This window comes from Corvus hawaiiensis, chromosome 2, assembly GCF_020740725.1.
Source record: "Corvus hawaiiensis isolate bCorHaw1 chromosome 2, bCorHaw1.pri.cur, whole genome shotgun sequence".
Classification (NCBI taxonomy): domain Eukaryota; kingdom Metazoa; phylum Chordata; class Aves; order Passeriformes; family Corvidae; genus Corvus; species Corvus hawaiiensis.
In genome coordinates, this window is record NC_063214.1 from 59,735,227 (window position 1) to 59,753,287 (window position 18,061).

The 18,061-nt window shown below is 43.0% G+C and overlaps 1 protein-coding gene across 3 annotated transcripts in view; it reads left to right on the forward strand.

Annotated features, from left to right (window-relative positions):
- The window catches only part of LCP1 (lymphocyte cytosolic protein 1), a 51,831-nt gene that overhangs the window by 22,550 nt on the left and 11,220 nt on the right, over positions 1-18,061 (forward strand). For all 3 annotated transcript variants that reach the window (XM_048295297.1, XM_048295296.1, XM_048295298.1), the window contains exons 2-7: positions 6,704-6,794; positions 8,649-8,800; positions 9,493-9,622; positions 10,604-10,736; positions 11,335-11,416; positions 13,479-13,644. In XM_048295297.1, coding sequence (XP_048151254.1) covers positions 6,728-6,794; positions 8,649-8,800; positions 9,493-9,622; positions 10,604-10,736; positions 11,335-11,416; positions 13,479-13,644 — 730 coding nt within the window. In that variant the 5' untranslated portion in view covers positions 6,704-6,727. The remainder of the gene's footprint in view (positions 1-6,703; positions 6,795-8,648; positions 8,801-9,492; positions 9,623-10,603; positions 10,737-11,334; positions 11,417-13,478; positions 13,645-18,061) is intronic.

Genomic DNA, 18,061 nt, shown 5'->3' on the forward strand with positions numbered 1-18,061 from the left:
GTTGTTGTGAATGCTGATTTAAACAGCAAGATCCCACCCAAACTGAAGGTACTGTGATCCAAGTTACCCGTTGCTAACAGAGCCAAGTGAGTTTCTGCTACTTTGGGATTTAAAATTTCGCTCAGCATCTTTGATGAAATGAAAAAAATACTCTTATTCATCTATAGTTATTTCAGTAGGGAGAGTGTCATACCCCTACGTGCACAACATGGAAAATGAACTTTTTTTAATAAACCACCTCATGTGTTTGAAAATGTTGCAGTTTGTGCTTCTTAAATGATTTGCAAAGTTGTTGTGTAAAAAATGTGTCTAATTGGCATGCAGTTCCAAACCTGTTTGTGTTTGCTGACATTGTCAGCCATGGTGAGTAGCTGTCTGAGTAGCTCACCAGCACGGAAGAGATATATGGACTCTAGTTTTTATCTTACATCCTGTGCAGAAAAAAAAGCTGTTACAAAAAAATATCCACTCAATCTGCCTGGAAGCTGTGACACCAAACAAGAATAAAGGACACTGATGGGATTGTTTGTTTGTCTAAGAAGGCTGGATACCCCAGAGCTACCACTGCAAATAATCACAGGCAGCTCATTTGAATTTAGCATTAAAGCTACTACCCTATTTTGCTGTGGGTGCAGTATGGATCACCCTGCTGGTGCAGGGATATAAGCACATTATTTTGATCAGAACTGTAAGAGAAACAACAGCTAAAAATAGATATATGAGAGAGAAGCATGATAGTAGCAAATAAGCTGAGACTGTGAAGTTTAATTGAGAGATACACTTTTCTGGATTATGCAAAAGAGCATGTTTGGCTGATTGTCAACAAGACGGCTTTGCCTGCTACATTTTAGTTGAAGGTTTTTGCTGATGAGCTCAAGATGAAACTTTCAAGCTGAGGAACTTCTAGGCCACACTGCTGTAGTTTTGTAGCATTGATTCTTCTTTCAACATGAGATCTACTGTGTAATTTCTCTTTTTCTCACCCTTTAGTGACATTGAAAATGGCAAAAACTTGTCTCCGGAAGGAAAGTATCATAACTTAACTCAAAAATCTTCTTCTCTTGTCTCCTCCTCAGCCCTTCCACACTGTAGGAAATCAGCTGTGACAAATTATTAGAAGAGATATGCATGTGGATATATGGACTTTCATGAGAAAGGTAGAGGGAAGTATTTCTGGGGAGGAATATCCTATCAGGCATATTCTGATGAGTGACCAGAAATGGGCAGGTATGCAAAGGTGCAATAAATGCAGGACAAAGATTGAATATGTCTGAGATACTCTTGTTTTCCCTTGTATTTTTCTGGCCTTCAAGATGCTTCAGATCTATCACAAGAGTTTTTGCACAATTCTAAGGCCCTTTCTCTTAATTCTGCCAGCTGGTGGCATGATTCAGGGCAGGCTGTCCCTTGGGGGAAGATTGCTGGGGGTTCATCTTTGACGTTAGCTGGGAGGGAAAGTCTAATGCAGACGAGAGCTGGGGAAGTATTCCCCAACCCTTACAGAAAGCTAGACTTTGGAAACTGAATTTGTGAGTGAGATGGGAAAGAGAAAAGGAGCTAGAGCTATGAGCTCTGGTAAAGTAAAAGGCAGAGTTTTGTGTGTGTAAGGGGACAGTCTCACACTGCCCCATGCAACTTTAACAGCTGTGTTTTGCAACAGCGAGTGTCTCTTACTTCATCACTTTCAGAAAAAAAAAAGTTTGAAGAGAAGATAGCAGGAAATTTGTATTTGTCAGGGAACATGTGTCATGTCCCTCTCCAACAACTAGACAAGTTACATTATTAGCAAAGTACTAGTGCATTAACAAAGCGAAGCCCTGACGGTAGAAAGTGAGTAAATGTTAGTAGTTTCTTTGGCTTTCTTGACACCAAATCACAGTTAAATTGTTCCTGACTAAATATGTTTGTGAAAGGTAATGTTGTCCCATGAAATTTACTTTTTTGTTTTGGGGAAAGGTACAACTTTATGTCTATCTATAAAGTTCCATTTCACATCTTCAGGGTTTTCATTGCCTTGCTTGCAACAAAGCTTAAACACTGAAGCAGTGAAGAAAAGTATGAAACAAGATAACCATTTAATAAAAGTCTTGGAAACCTTGAGGTTTTAATGGCTTTGTCATTTATTATTTATCTTGCATGGTGGGTGTACACTTCGCCAAGCAATGCATAACAAGGCAGCTCCTCTGACTATGGCTTCAAAATCGAAAAGGAATGAAAGAACGTCAATATCACTGTGTTTCAATTTAGCAATAATGTTCACGTTTAAGATTATTTTAGTTCTTCCTTTATATTCCAGTCTGAAAATAGTTTGCTATTAGATTTCTTAAAACATCAGTGTGGTCATAGGTTCTTCTGAGGATAAGGTCAAATAAAAGGAGGCTTTAGGGCACGGCTGTAACATACTGGTTTGGAAATGATGGCAGGGAAGGGAGTGCTTTGTTAGGGGCTCTTTTGATATCAGTTTGCTTCAATTCTCAGCAGCTTAGGTGAGAACCTCTTCCCTTTTTTACACTAACCTGTAACTCAGATGTCTTCTGAGGAGAAAATAGTGTACTTGCACAATTTCATGTTTTGCTTTTGCAATAGTGGGTTTATGCTGCTTAGCAAACAAAAATGAAGTGTCACTGCCAGGCAATGTTGTAATCTGGATGTCCTGAAGCTATCTGAGTCTCGGACTGTCTCAGGGAGTGCTTTATCTTCCTTCTGAATGTTTATTACCTTGTTGGCAGTTCCACTGCCTTTCTTGCTCTGACCCGGGGAGCTGTCTTCCCCTCCCTCCTCAGTATCCTGTCTCAGCATCTAAGCATGGACCTCATTCTCCCTAAGACACTTCAGTTCTTTCACTGATCTTCCATCACACCATGTTCAAGGTCCTTCCTCCCAGCTGCTCCTGATCTTCAGTATCTCCTTTGTGCTGACAGCTAAGCTGTTTGCACTCAGTCTGTACCAAGCTCCCCTCTGTCCTGCCAAACCTCTCCCATGCCCAGCTTTTCTCTTTGCTTCTGGCCATACATCGCTTTGCTCAAAGCCATTGCCTGGTTCTCACCAGCTGATTTTCCCTTTGCTCCTCCCTCAGATGACTCCTCAATAAATGTTCCCTTCAAAGGAGCTCTTTCTACTTGTTCACACTGCTCATCATCATCGCTCATCCACATACTCTCCTTTGCTCTTATATCATCCTCTGCGTTTTTTCCTCTTCATCTGCCTGGTCATACTGATTTTGCAAACAGTTTGGAATAGAACAGTGCACTGTGTGCTTACAGTGCCTTGTGAGTTACCAGTAATTGGACTATTCACCCAGGATTGTTGGATGCCCTCTTGATGGGATGCCCAAAGTGTTTTCAGTTTGCATTGGGGATAGTGAAGTGCTGAAAGTGGTTGACCCCTAGAAGCAAATGGCTCTGCTCTTGGCAGGTTAAACCAGATGAAAATATTGGGCCTGACCTCTCCCACTACTATCCAGAAGCATTGTACACATCTGTGTGCCTAAATATTACCTTTTAATGATCTAAGAAAAATAAGCATTTTATATACTGAAAGGTGGCTTTTTGGAAGGGGATTCTCTCCTTTTTTGCTGTGTGTTGCTAAAGCTTTGGACTTTTACTCACTTGATTTCCTTATGTGACACTGAACCGTGCCATAAATCAAGTCTCTCCTGATGGGAGAGAATTTTCTAAAAGTCCTTGCAAGGAGTTTCAAAGATAAACCGAGACTTTTCCTTGAGTTTCAGTGCTGCTGGATAGTTGTTTATTAAGTCTTATCAGAGGAACAGAGCCACTAGTGTGACCCAGGTACAGCATAGAGCACAGAAAGCAGGAGTGAAGTCTCTAATTATCAAGATTTACACAGCCTTTTAAAGATAATTTAACCAATGGTTACTAAAAACGTACATTATTTTCACTTTCCTACCAATTATTCAGTAACACAGCCAGGAACTGCGGAATTCCCTATCCAATCATTCCAAACTACTTTTACTGCAGAACATGGAGTAGTAGAAGAAGGAGAAGGAGGTTTAGAGAACAACAATAATCCTCCATTTTGGTATTTTTCACTCTTATCTATTTACTACAAAGAGAAGCCCAAAACCTCTAAAATTTTTCACCCTGTGACAATCTTACATAGTAGTCTATCACCTAATTCACACCACTGTATTTTCTAGTTCCTGTCTGACCACTGGTAATTTTTTCCAAGGTTTGAGGCTAAAACAGTGTTGTTCAGGGGGGTAAGAACCCTTAAAAACAGGCAGAGAAATATTCTCGGCACTCCGGGTTCCTACACTTATGCTTTGTTTTCCCTACTTGAACAACTTAAAAAACAGCAGTGATCTTTCGTTGGGAATAACTCTGAAGCCTTTAATCTAAAAATTCTGGTTTTCTTTAATTAGGGCTGGCTGACAGAGGGTGCCTGTCCGAGTCTCACCATTGTGAAACCACAGTGGGGTATTAGTCAGCAACACCCAGTGGTGTTAGATACTGGAACTGACAGGCTGAAATCAAGAGGTGCTATGGGGGTGAAAATGTAGGAGAAACTCAGTTGTGTGTTGGAGCAGGCAGTGACCATCCTTCTGTCACCTGAGGACAGCCACCCCTCAGGTGATGGAGGACCAGTCCTCGTTCTCGGTGTGCACCTGAGATGCATCTGGTTGCTCAGCTAAGTGTAGTTACCCTCACAGCAGAGTGGATAATACTGACCTAAAGGAGATGTCAAAAGGGATCGTTACAGCAAAGCCCTTCATCCTATTATGAATTATTAGTATAAATGTGTACATATGTAAACATATGTACTACTAATAGGATTCTCTGTATTTAACGGATTACTTAGTGACATATCAGAGGTCATAACTTCTTATGCCATCGAGAAGGGGCCATTTTATGTTGATACTTTTTTCTCAAGGTTACTTTGCAAAAGTAATGTTATAGGCAACAACCTGTGGTGTTTCCTACCTTTTAAGCCTAGAACAGTCCTCATGCTATTAAAAGTTGTGTTGCAAGTTATATTGCTTGATCAAGTGAGTGGACTAGAATGAATGATCTTGCAGTGGAATATGGATTTTCTGGCTGATAGTGTAAGATTTTCATGTGTCCAGGTGCATCTTAATTAACCCACAGTTTGTAAAAACACGGAGCAGGCAACAGAAAAAAGTGGCAGTGAGGAATCAGAGGCAGGAAGGATACCAGGGCAGACTGGGGGAAGACTGTGGATCTAATTTTACCCTAATATATGTAACCCACATTGCTGGTGGATCATGGGGGTTTTTAAAGGTAATCCTTGAAAGTATGATGGTTAGAACCAACTGCAAGAGCAATGGCTTTATGGATTCTGCTGCATTTCTCTATTCATGAAGCTTGGAGTGAATGAACAGATCTTTTATTGCTGTCCTCATCCTAAAACCACAGTGATTAGGCAGAAAAAGGGTGCATGATAGTACTGGGAGACAGTAGACAAGAAATTACCATATGAGATTGCTTTTGGGCTATTTCAAAGCCATGTCCACTGTGGTTTCCACAGCCTCAAGGAATCAATGCATGAGTTGAGGAGAGCATTGAATCTGAAGCCCAGACAGGCTGTACATAACTCTGTGTTTTTAGAGAGAGCTATAGCAATTTTTTTGTTTGTTTTTTAAATTATGATGTGTTAATTTTAGTTTGGGAACGGCATATTTCTGATTTTTTTTTTCCTCGTTTGAACACTGTAGCTACAGCAACCACTTCCCAGGATCAACTCGAGTTTCCATTCTATTCTATTTAAATAGTTATTTGGTTAATTAATACTTAAAGAGACATAGGACACTAGAGTCATTCTCTACAAATATAGAATAATAGATTGTCTCCTGAACAGTTTCCTCATGAATAGATGCAAGGGACAGTAGGTGCATGAAAAAGCAGATGGGTATAATGTACATCTTCTGGCAGTGTGTTTAATGATGTGATAAAAGGAAGTGAACTTTCCCTTTCTGGTTATTAAGAAAAGTGCCTATAAAGTGAAAGTCTAACCCTTCCTCCTGTTTTGTATCTTTGATGAGAGGAAAGACAGGAAAACTCTTTCTGGCCGCACATTCCTAAAGCCACTCAACCTCAGGCACTGACTTAGACCTTGGGAGGAAAATCCTTAAACTCCCCACATATCCAGGGAGAGAAGTAGCTGACTTTTGGGAAACCAGACCTTCACAAGGTCTGAACACCTTGTGAAGGAGCTTCTCTCCATCCCTCCACCTTATCAGGGTGAGCAGCCTCCTCATTAGGTACCCAAAGGTAAGTGGTGCAAATGTCCCCTGGGGCTCTGGCTCCAGCCCAGAGCCCTGGGCAGCACCCAGGGCTGCTGCTTCTCTGCCAGCACTGCTGAAGAAATGGCTGGTGAATTGCATTTCCAAGGGGGAATAACAAGAACCAGCACAATTTAGTCTGTTTTCTCCATGAGAAACAAGAGTTAGCAGAGGTAGGATTTAATTCCAGTTAAATTAGTGTAAATAAAACTGTTGGAATTTTGAGCAGGGCCTGGCAAAACGACAGGAGGGACACAGAATTGCATCTCATCTACACAGGATTGCATCTCTTCACTTTATTTCAGGATACAGAGAGGAGCCGCCTTTTCAGCTATGGCGAGCTGCTCCAGGACTTTGAAAACCCAAGTAAAAACCTCTCTGTTTCTTCACAATTGCAAGCCCAAAAAGCACCAAATGAAAACAAGTGTCTTCTTCTTGCAGACCTGCCACTCAGAGAATTAAGAAATGGCGTCGACAGCACACTTCTCCGAGGAGGAGATGGCAGAGCTCCGCGAGGCTTTCAGCAAAGTTGGTGAGTGCCGCCAACAGGAAAGGCCCTGCTGAAGTGTGAACCTGTGGCAAGCTCTTTCTCATGTTCTGACTGACCAGGCATGATGAGATGGAGTTTGCTCCAGCAGTGATCTGTTGTGTTGCAGCAACCACAGAAAAACCTTTTCCTGCCACTGCAGGCCTCCCAGACGAAACCACATCAGCTCACTGCAGAGCACTGGCCTCTTACAGAGGGGGATGTTGGGGCTCCAGCAGGGTTTACAAAAAAACCTCAAAAGCTTACAGCAAACTCTGTTGGAAATATTCTCAAGTGTTTTCCCAAGAATATTGTTTATTCATGACGAATTATTTGGAAGGCATAAAGGTTTTATTTTCATGTAAATTGAGTATTCCCTATGAGAAGGAAGAGTGTGGAGAGGACAAATGTGCAAATGGATAAAAAATTTGTAATCCCTTCACAATGACCTTTCAAGTCCCATATTCCTACTGTCTGTTTTCTTTCCAAACCTTTAAACATCTAATCTGATTTGTCTCCTTTAAAGTCACACAGACCCATCACTGTCTACCCAAATTCTAAGAAAAGGTCTTTGTGCTTCTCACAGCTCACTTAACTTCTGTCAGCAGATCTATCGGCCTCTCTGGATTATGCACGAATCAGTTGTCCTTGCTGATTCAGGTGATGGTTGTTGGATTTCTGATCACACAGTAGTCTAGGCTGGCAATCTTAAAAATCTGGTCTCTCTGAGTGTCCTTTACACCCAACGCACTGACAAGGCAAATCAGAGCATGTTAGCATGGTTTGGCTTGGAAGGGACCTTAAAGACGATCTAGATCTTGCCCCACTACCATGGGGAGGGACTCCTTCCACTAGGTCTGGTTGCTTCCCCAAATGCTGGAAGGAAGTTCTCATTCCTCCCCCAGACATTTCCCTCTCCAAGTCCAGATCCTTTTGTTGTATGACCTGGTGAAATGGATAGGATGCTCTTTGCAATCTGTATGAATCTGTGCTAGTGATGCTGAGAGCTGAGTGCCTTTTTTGCAGCATGCAACAAGTGATTCAAATTGCAACTTACTGTGCAGGAAATCAGCACACACTGCTTTGAAATCACCTCAGCCTCCAGGATGGGGAAAAGGAGCCTGCAGAAAAAGAAAGATACAGACACTTAGAAGCCAAATGTAAATAACCATATATAACTATATATACATTTATCTATGTCATCATAGTGTTTTAACAGAAGCTCTCCGTGTGATAAATTCAGTTTTCTTTTCTATCTGTGGAGTTTTTCCTTAAGTGGAGAATAAAGGACTATGAACCTGTATTGGTGATCTTCTCATCAAATACTACCCTGGATCTTGCAGGAAGCTCAGCAGGACTATTCATGTTAGCACCATCTCAGAGGAACTCAGTAGTTTTTATTTTGAGGATGACTGTATGCAGTTCCAGCCTATTTCTGATGTTATTAGATGCAGAAAACAGGCCAAAATCACAAATTATGTCTCTGGATAAGTGCACGTGTATTGTGTCAACTTTATTTTCCTTTAGCTGTTCTGTAGACAGGATGCTTCCTCTATAGATCACATTTGTCAGTGTGTAAACCTTGAAATGGCAATTATATCCATTTAAACCTAGCTTTGTTAAGGTCTAAAATTTATATGTCTAAAAATATAAATTCATCACTATGAGTGTTTGTTAAAAGGTGATTGTAATTTTTTCTTGGGTGTAAATAACACCAAAGCAATTTAAAACACCAGATTTCAAGACAACAAATCTTTGTGTATAATGTACCTTTGCTTGGGTAAAATAAAAACAGCCTTTATGTGCAGAAAATGTCATTGGGCTGATATAGAATGTAAAAGTTTGCTTTAATCTTTGCAGATATCAGCGGGAATGGCTTCATCGATGCCAATGATTTAACAGAAGTGTTGAAGGCTGCCAATCTCCCTCTCCCAGGATACAAAGCCAGAGAGCTCATTCAGAGTCTGACAACCACGGGGAATGGCAGGATCAGTTTTGATGAATTTATTTCAGTAAGTAAGATGTTATTTATTTCAGTCACTCAAGGTGATCCCCAGGGCACAGCAGAGGCACAAGCACAGGGTCTCTTGGGCACCACATTAATCCAGTGAATCACCTCACTGGAAAAGTTGAAAGCAGAAGGTAACCAAACTAGAAATCCTGCAGTTAACTGGGACAAGTGATATGAATACAGCTGCTTACTGCATAGATGTCATATCTTTCAGTCTGGTTGATGCAGCAAGATAGTTTTTCAGTTATACGCTGCAAAAAGATGACGTTCTGGCTAGATGATTACAAAAAGTTTAAGCAGATTGAAACAGAAAACTTAATGGGGCATTTTTTTTATCAAAAAACTTCTTCTTTTTCTGATCTGAACTGAGTCAAGTGCAAATGGTAAAATAGTGGGATTTCCCTCAGGATGGAGAAGTAGTTTTGTATTTGCTCTTTCTTCAAACCCAAACTGCTCTGCTCCAAAGTAACATTTTTGTTACTTAGCTGATCTTTGTTCCCTGTTTTGAAAGCATAAAAGCTGAGTATAGTCCTGTTGTACCTCAGCAGATACACTGATTGTACACAGAAACCCACTGAAAATAGTCAAGCCCTTTTTATGAAGCAGGGAGAATGTGTCTCCCGGCCCAAGAGCTCACTGTTTTAGCTTGGTTTAATTCTCCAAAATTCTAAAATCCACTCTCATGCTTGAAAGATTTTCCAAGACCTGAAGAGTGATGATGTTGCTAAGTCATTCCGAAAGCAAATCAACAAGAAGGAGGGGATCTGTGCTATCGGGGGGACATCGGAGCAGTCCAGTGCTGGCACCCAACACTCGTACTCAGGTAGGTGCAGCTGTCCCACACTGATAGCAGCAAGTGAGCCACGGCTGCAGCAGCACAAACACCTGCCCACTGCTTGCCAGGGAGGCAAGGCACAGGTTCCCCGCTGCTGATAGCCCATTTCCTTGTACTTTACTAGGCACTCATTCAGTAAACTCCCCTTGCAAACAGATAGTTCCTGACTTTTTCTCATGGAGAGCACAACCCCATCAGGGCTCTTCTCCCTGCCTGTTTCTCCAAGGTGAAAGTTGGTTGCTTTTGTTGCCTTGTGGGCACAGCCCACCCTGAAGCAGTTCCATGGGGAGGAGGTCTTACCCTTGGCTGTCTTCTCCAAGGGCAAGGGCAGGGCAATGACTCTCTCTGGCAAGGGAGAACAGAGGATGCTTTCAAGCACTTCATCCACCTTCATCCCAGAGGGCACCTCCTCTGAGCTACTGGAGCCTGTGTGAGCTGCTGCTGCTACAGGATAGCTATGCTACAGCCCTGTTGAACTGCAGGCAGCAGTTGCCCATTACCCTCTGAATGCTCTTTGTCAGAGTCCTGGCCAGGCTTTTCTAGATATTCCACATGAAGAGGGTGTAATGTACAATACAGAATTATTTGAAGTTATGTGGGATTTCTATTTAGCAGGGTGGTACAGCAATGCTTTCAAATTATGGTGAAAGCACAAATTACTTGCAGAGCTTAGCATCTGCACCATACATGTGAATCACATGAACTTCGTTACCAGTCTCTGCAATTTGCCTGCCCTCATGACCCAGGCAACCCCAGTGAGTGGGAAGGAGTACTGAAGGAGTATTAACCAGCTCAAGCCCATTGCTGTCCTGAGCTCATTTGCTTGTCTCCTGAGAGCCTCTTCCATGTAGGGTTTTGTTGATCAGTCACACTGGTGGGAAAGGCTCCCCCAGGAGTTCTGCCTTTGTAAGTAAAATGGTGGTAGAGGTACTGCACAGCAAACTGATGGATTTGACATTGGGTCCACAGAGGAAGAAAAATATGCCTTTGTCAACTGGATTAACAAAGCCCTTGAGAAGGACCCTGACTGCAAGCACGTGGTGCCAATGAATCCGGAAACAGACGACCTCTTCCAGGCGGTCGGTGATGGCATAGTGCTTTGGTAAATAATACCTTTCTTTCTCACAAATGGGAACCATGAGTCTGCAAAAACTCACATTTCTGTTTAAACAGAAGCTGCTGAATTTACATTAAGCTCAGGAGCTTTTGCAGACTCAGGGCCTTAATAATACTAGGGTTTTTTGCTTCTTTTATCTTCAAAAATATAAAGCGTATTTCATGTTTAATGAGAATTTTTCCTTGCCTCTAGACACTTACAATTAGATGAAGTCAGTGAAATTTGAGGAGCTGCTTGGTTTTATTTTTGGCCAAGGACTTTTGGTGTTTCACACAAAGTGGCACAAAATAGTGAGTGCTTCCACAGACATTAGCTGCACAGTAAACTTTTCACACAACTTCACCTTGTGGCATTCTCGGCCTCACACCTACAGTACAGTCTGTATGTAGCCCAAAATAATTGCTCAAATATTGGGTGTGTGCCTCTGTGTGTATATGTAGAAGCAGAGGGTGATTATCTGTATTCATTAAGCAACTCTCCAGCTCTTAGACTTGCTCTTCAATGTAGAGACAAAAGCTATACCTGTATTTTGTGCATATGTAGCTTAGTGTATTTCTTGGTTTTTTTTTTCTTTTATTTCCAGTAAGATGATCAACTTTTCAGTGCCAGATACCATTGATGAGAGAACAATCAACAAAAAGAAACTCACACCCTTCACAATACAGGTACTAAAACACAGCAAAATTCTTTGCTTTTCCCCTTAGGATGCTTTTGTGTAATCACTTAGAGGAAAGGCTGGTTCTGCCCAACACAATCAGACAAAGTTTTCTGTGGCACAGTGTGATGCTCAGGTCCATGTCATAAAAACACAAAGACTTATATTTATATTTCTTTCCAAATATATGAGCAACCTGACTAACCAAACACAATGAGTAATGTTTACCGGATCAGAGCTTTAGATACTTTTTTGGTAGATGCCATATGAATGCAAGAGCACAGAGATAATACAGTGACTAGTTATAGTTGGAGTAGCTCTCAGAAGGCTGAATCCCTCTTTTAAGGCATGACAATGGGCTTGAACGCACAACTGATGTTGTTGTAGTCTGATGTCCTCACCAAAATACTGACTCTGACCCTGGCAAGTACCATGGAGTGCAAGAGGCCTGAAATGGGACCACAGTCTTTGCCTGCCTTTTACAAGACAGTATTTCACCTTGAATACTGAATCCCTCCTGTATTTCTATCACATGCACATGCATATGATTTAAAAAATTGACAAAAAGGGTATTAATTTTCACCTACTTAAAGTTTATTGTGTTTCTCACACAGCAGTATGTAGAGAGATATTTTTATATGAACAACATCTATGTATCTGGTACAGAATATAAATAGATATATGGAATAGATATGAACCTAACCCAGTTTAGCCCTCAGCTACTCTGATTTGATGGAACATTAGCCAGACTCAAGTGAGCTCAGAAGCCATTAAATTGGATTTTTATGCTGTATACCACATTTTTCAGTTCTAATCGTTTTGGTCAGCAGCATAACTTAATGATGCAGCTCAGATCAATCCCTGCCACACATAGACATGATTTGATCAATATAGCTTCCACTTTAACTTAACCCTTTTTCAGCTGTCTGCTGGAGAAAAGGTAATTAATTTGAAATGGTGCAATTTTTCTAACTTATGTGAATTTACACTGTGTCTCTCTCTGCATTTTGTATCTAATCAGATCTCCCTGTCATGCCAGCAGTGCTGAAATTCATGTGCAAAATTGCAAATCTGTGTGATAAATCGTATTTTCCAGGCTTCTTTGCCTACTTTACTTGTCCTCTGTTAACCATGCCACCTTTTTGCATAGTGTAGACCTGAGGATCAGATTTTCTTATTCCCTTTATTTTAAATGGTCAGGAAACGGCAAAGGAACATAATGTTCATGAAATATCACTTGGTTTATGCCTGTCACAGTGAATCACTGAATCCCTCAGCTTCCTCTGCACACTCCCAGACCAGGAGTCCATACTCCAAAGTTCAAAAAGAAAATATCCAGATTTTACCGGTTCCAACCTTGGCTGAACTGCAAGGCTAAAAACTCATCACGTTTATTCATACTGATTCCTGGGACAGTGTGCTCCTTGTAAACACTACCAGCTAGCAACTTACTTGTATCTTAGGTGTCAGGGCTTTTGCAGAGTGCTTAGGGAGAGCCAAACGTGGAATATCTACCAGTTGGTTGGGTTGTAGCTCTTTTCTCCCTCCATGTGTGCAGGACTGAGCAGAGGAGAGTTTGCCCCATGCCAAAGCTACATCTGTACTTGAGCATGAGCTTGAGCATTAGCTCTAGGGAGAGCCTGGCTTTGGTAACCAGGATTGAGCCAGGACATCACTGTGAATGTAGATGTATGCTCTAGGCTCCAGTGCCTTGTGACATGACATTTGCCACCTCTGCCAAAAAGACGTCCTTTCTGTCTTTGTGTTGAGACCCAGAATCTACCTGTAATCTCGAGGAGAGTCTGCATTCCCCTGCTCCCTGTGGCCAGACATGTATCCTGGGCTGCATCAAAAGAACTGTGGCCAGCAGGTCAAGGGAGGTGGTTCTGTCCCTTTACTCCACTCTGGTGAGACCCCACCTGGAGCACTGCCTCAGGAAAGACATAGTTCTGTGTACGTAAATGCATTCACAGTGAAGCTGCCTGCAGATTTCACTTGTTTTGGCTATGCCCCCTTCCTGTAGCCTCAGCTCTCAAGTTCTGCATCACTCAAAAGTTCTCATCTTTCCCTAGGAAAATCTGAACCTGGCCCTGAACTCTGCTTCAGCCATTGGGTGCCATGTTGTTAACATTGGAGCTGAAGACTTAAAAGAAGGGAAACCTTACCTGGTTCTGGGTCTTTTATGGCAAGTCATCAAAATTGGACTCTTTGCTGACATAGAGATCAGCAGGAATGAAGGTACGTATGGCTCTTCCTTTCAGTGCTCCACTGTTATCACTGCACAGTCTTTAGGGTAAAGCTCTTTAAAGAAAAAAAAAAAATCTTGTTTTTAATTTTTTTCTTCAAGAATTTGTTGTCTGTTCTCTTGGCTGGTCTAACTTTCCTTGCTTTTCACAAGCTGCAGCATTCAAAAGTCCAAGGCTCTCTGTAGACTTCTGTGTTCAGAGCCTTTTCATGCCCATTGGGTCAGGAATGGTGGTCTACCTCCAAGTATATTGGTGTTTTAGCACTAAATCTGGGATAAGGAAATCTACATTCAGGAATTGTGGCTCTTTCTTGCTCTTGATTGCCAAACATCTGCTCGCTCTTTGTGAAATCATAATTATAGAATCACAGAATAATTTTAGACCCTGGAGATCTGACTCTGCCATGCAGCTACCTGCTTTCAGCAGTACAACATCTTAAGGTCAGATGAGGTTGCTCAGAGCCTTTTCCAGTGTTTTCTGGGCAGCCTGTTCCAGAGCCCAACCACTCTTACTCTGAATTTTTTTTCTTATGTCTAGCTGGAATTTCCCTTCTGGCACCTTGTGTCCACAGCTCCTCATCCTTTTGCGGTGCACACTGGAGAAATGCAGATCTGGCCCCTCTAAAATGGTTGAAGACAATACTTGCTCCCCTCTCCAACCTCTCTTCAGGCTAAACAAACCCAGTTTTATCATGCTCTTCTCTTATGTCACAAACTCCTATCCAAACATTTTCTTGTCCTTCCATTAAACTCTCTTCAGTTTGTCAATGTCTCTCCTGTATTGGGGAGCCAGAAACTGGACACAGCATTCCAGATGTGTCTCACCAATGCCAAAATTCTCCATGAAGTAGCTTCAGCATGAAGGCTGTGGGTGTACATGCAGTCCATACAGCACCTCATCTTGCTGCTTTGTTCCCCATGCCTCTGGATAGTCCCTCACCCAACAGTGACACTTCTTTCCTCCAGTTTCTGTGCAGATGTTGCTTCACTCCTGTCACATTTCTATCCCTTTTGTTGCCAGAGCCCCCAATTCCCATTGCTTTGTAGGTAGCCTTGCCCTGCTTATTTGCTATTTTTTTCCCTTCTGGTATTTATTCCTTCACTTCTCATCTAAGACTTCATCTAAGACTAGACAAGCCAAGAAAATTCTGATTTCTTTTCAGGTTCTCTCTTTCCCTCATAGCCCTTCTCTGCAGCTGTTTCAGGTAAAATTTCCCTTTGTTGAACATGGGACCCTGTATTTCCAGTGAACTTTCATAAGCATGTGATATCAAATGCAGTCATACATCCCAACTTCTATGAGAGGGAATTACCTGGAATGCACTTAATATCATGTTGGATGTTGCAGTGGGGATACTGCAACACGCATATATCAAACCAGGAGTCCCGTGGAAAGGAAATATATATGGACAGACAGATTCTTGATAGCTGTTTCAGAGATGTTTATTTCTCCAGCCGCATGGCCGGAGCTCTGCCGAGGAACTGTCCCAGTCACAGGACCAAGGGTCCTTCTCTTGCGCAGGGAACACAAACCAACCAATGGGAACGAGGCTGAGCAGGGGCAGGGAAGCCCCGTGTCTGTGCCCTCAGGGCCCCTCTCCCAGGGCTACACGGCAGGGGAGGGACCCCAACACCTCACCCGTTTTATTTTAATAAAAGGAGAATGAAAACAACTGGATAAACATAACAAGAACAGTTTCAAAACAAAACAAGCCACCCTCCTGAGTCTTTAAATGTCCAAACAGATTCTGTGGAACATCTTAGGGCTGACAGAAGGGAGACAGAACTCTGAGCATGCTTTGTGGGGAAACTGAGGCAGGAGAGGGTTTAACTTCTTCCCTCCCCCTTTTCATCCCCCACTCGGCATTGGAAAGGGATTTTTGGGGAAACAATTGGCAAAAGCATGGTTTTGTGAGGGAAACCATGGATGAAAAAACGGATTGGGAATACACTGGGGGTAATAGGACATAGGGTAAAAGGGAAAGGTGGGATTAGGAAAGGGAAACTGTAGGGGGGGCTTACAATGGAGATACTGTCTAACATGACTACGATTTTTTGCATATATACTGCCTTTTACAGGAACACCATCAGGCCCAGTGACCTGCGATGCTTGTAACCCTTTTCTCCCTAGTACAATATTAAATTCCACCACCTCTCCATCTCCCAAGCTTGGGATGCATTTTTCAGGGTTATTCTTTTTAATAGCAGTTCTATGCACGAATATGTCTTGCTGGTTGTCACACCTTGTTATAAAACCATAATTTTGCTTAACATTATACCATTTTACTATCCCTAAGGTCTTAGTTGCTATGATCTTTTCCTTTTTCCGAGTGGCTGCTGTTTTCTGTCTCGCTGCGTCTTTGCTGTCTCTTTCGGTCGCTCCCGTGTTGGAATTGTCGGAGCTGCTGGTGCCTGCGCGCTCTTCCCGGGGTCGCGTTCGGGGCTGCACGGGCCGGGCCGCGCCGTGCCGCTCAGTTCTCCGTGCGTCGCCTCCTCTGGTCGCAGCTTCGCTGCCGATGTCGGGCGCTGCACCCACGTCTCGGCCGGGCCCCCGAGCGATGACTCCCCCGCGCCCTGCTCCAGCGCGCGTCTCGGCTGGGCGCGGCTCCGTTCTACCGCCATCGCCGCCAGCCGCTGCCCGCGCGCCGCCCCTCTCGGTCGGGCGTTCCCGGAGCTCGCTCCACCACGCGCTGCACGGGGCCATTCGGGCACCGCCGGGTCCCACCGCTCCCCGCTCCGCCACCGACACTGCGGCTCGCGTGGCTCCGCCCGCGCGCGGGAACTGCCTCGCTGCTGCTCTCAGAGCGCTCGGTGCACGTGGCCTGGGCCGCACGGTCCCTGCGCCAGGCTTCCCTTCGCCAGGACACAGCTGACATTGCTCAACAGTCTCGGTAACTAAATAATATTCACGAAAATATTCTTCCATCGGCATATATTTTGACTCCAGTATTAACTGTGTCCAAACGGTTTTCCAAAAGCCCTTGGTAAGAATTAAATCCCAAGAAACATAGAAAAAGTTCTTAAACAACCATGCCAGGAAGTGTTTCAGTTCTTTTTGAGCTTGAATCAAGCTAAAATTTACAAATCGTTGTTCAAGAATCATTTTAAGTTTAAGATAAATGTCCATATGCGGCTCTGAGAGCCAAGAGTCTTCCCACGGTTCCTCCATAGTTTAGATATGGAATAGCAAAGCAAAACCAAGAAGAGGAATCCAAAGTTTCCAGGGTTTACTCACACAAATCAGTCGCTTAGGGATCGGGGATCGTTCTGCTCACAAATCTCCACCATTTGTTGCAGTGGGGATCCTGCAACACGCATATATCAAACCAGGAGTCCCGTGGAAAGGAAATATATACGGACAGACAGATTCTTGCTAGCTGTTTCAGAGATGTTTATTTCTCCAGCCGCATGGCCGGAGCTCTGCCCAGGAACTGTTCCAGTCACGGGACCAAGGGTCCTTCTGCCCGCGCAGGGAACACAAACCAACCAATGGGAACGAGGCTGAGCAGGGGCAGGGAAGCCCCGTGTCTGTGCCCTCAGGGCCCCTCTCCCAGGGCTACACGGCAGGGGAGGGACCCCAACAGTTGGATTTTCCCCTGGTCATATCAAATGGTGGCTCAGAGTAGCTTAGAAGACACCTAATACACTCAAGTTCTCCTCCTTGGTTGGTGTAAGCTTTTAGCTAATAGCAGTTATTCATATTAACTCCCCAGTGAACATCTTCAAACATGGCACTATTAAATTGCATTCCGTTTTTATTACTGTCATCTAGTTCATTCTGTCTGATTTCCTGATCATCCTCTGTATTGACTATGCCACCTAGTGAATATCATCTTCACATTTTTAGCACGTTACAAGTATTTGTGCCAAGATAATTGATGCAAAAAAAGGGAGTAAACATTAATCCAAAAATCAATCCACGATCAACTCCACAAGAATGCTTCTTCCAGCCTTCTCTCAGTGTTAACACTGTTCCCTTCATAAAATCCTCTGTCTACTTTAAAATATTTAAAAATGCTTCTGTTATCCCCCTCTGGTGAAGTTTAACCCCATTGCACCCTATATCAAATTATCTATGTAACTCCAGTTATGGTATGTGTCCACTGTTTCCTTTATGTAGCCAATCCATAATTCTTTCAAGGATTGACAAAAGAATTGGAAGAAGATCAGAGCAGTGCAACACCCTCTCCCTTTTTACCACATTAATAATTAGTCTCCATGTTAGTTCTTCTTTTCAAAACTTGTTCTAAAGCCTTTCATCCTCCAGAGATCACTGAACACACTGCATTTGCAAGGGTCAGTCCTCCCATCCTGCCTGTTCCTCCTCTTATGAGCATAAAATCAATTTTTCTATATAAATAGGGTATGTCCTCAACTGACAGATGAGTTAACCTACTTGCCCACAAGCCC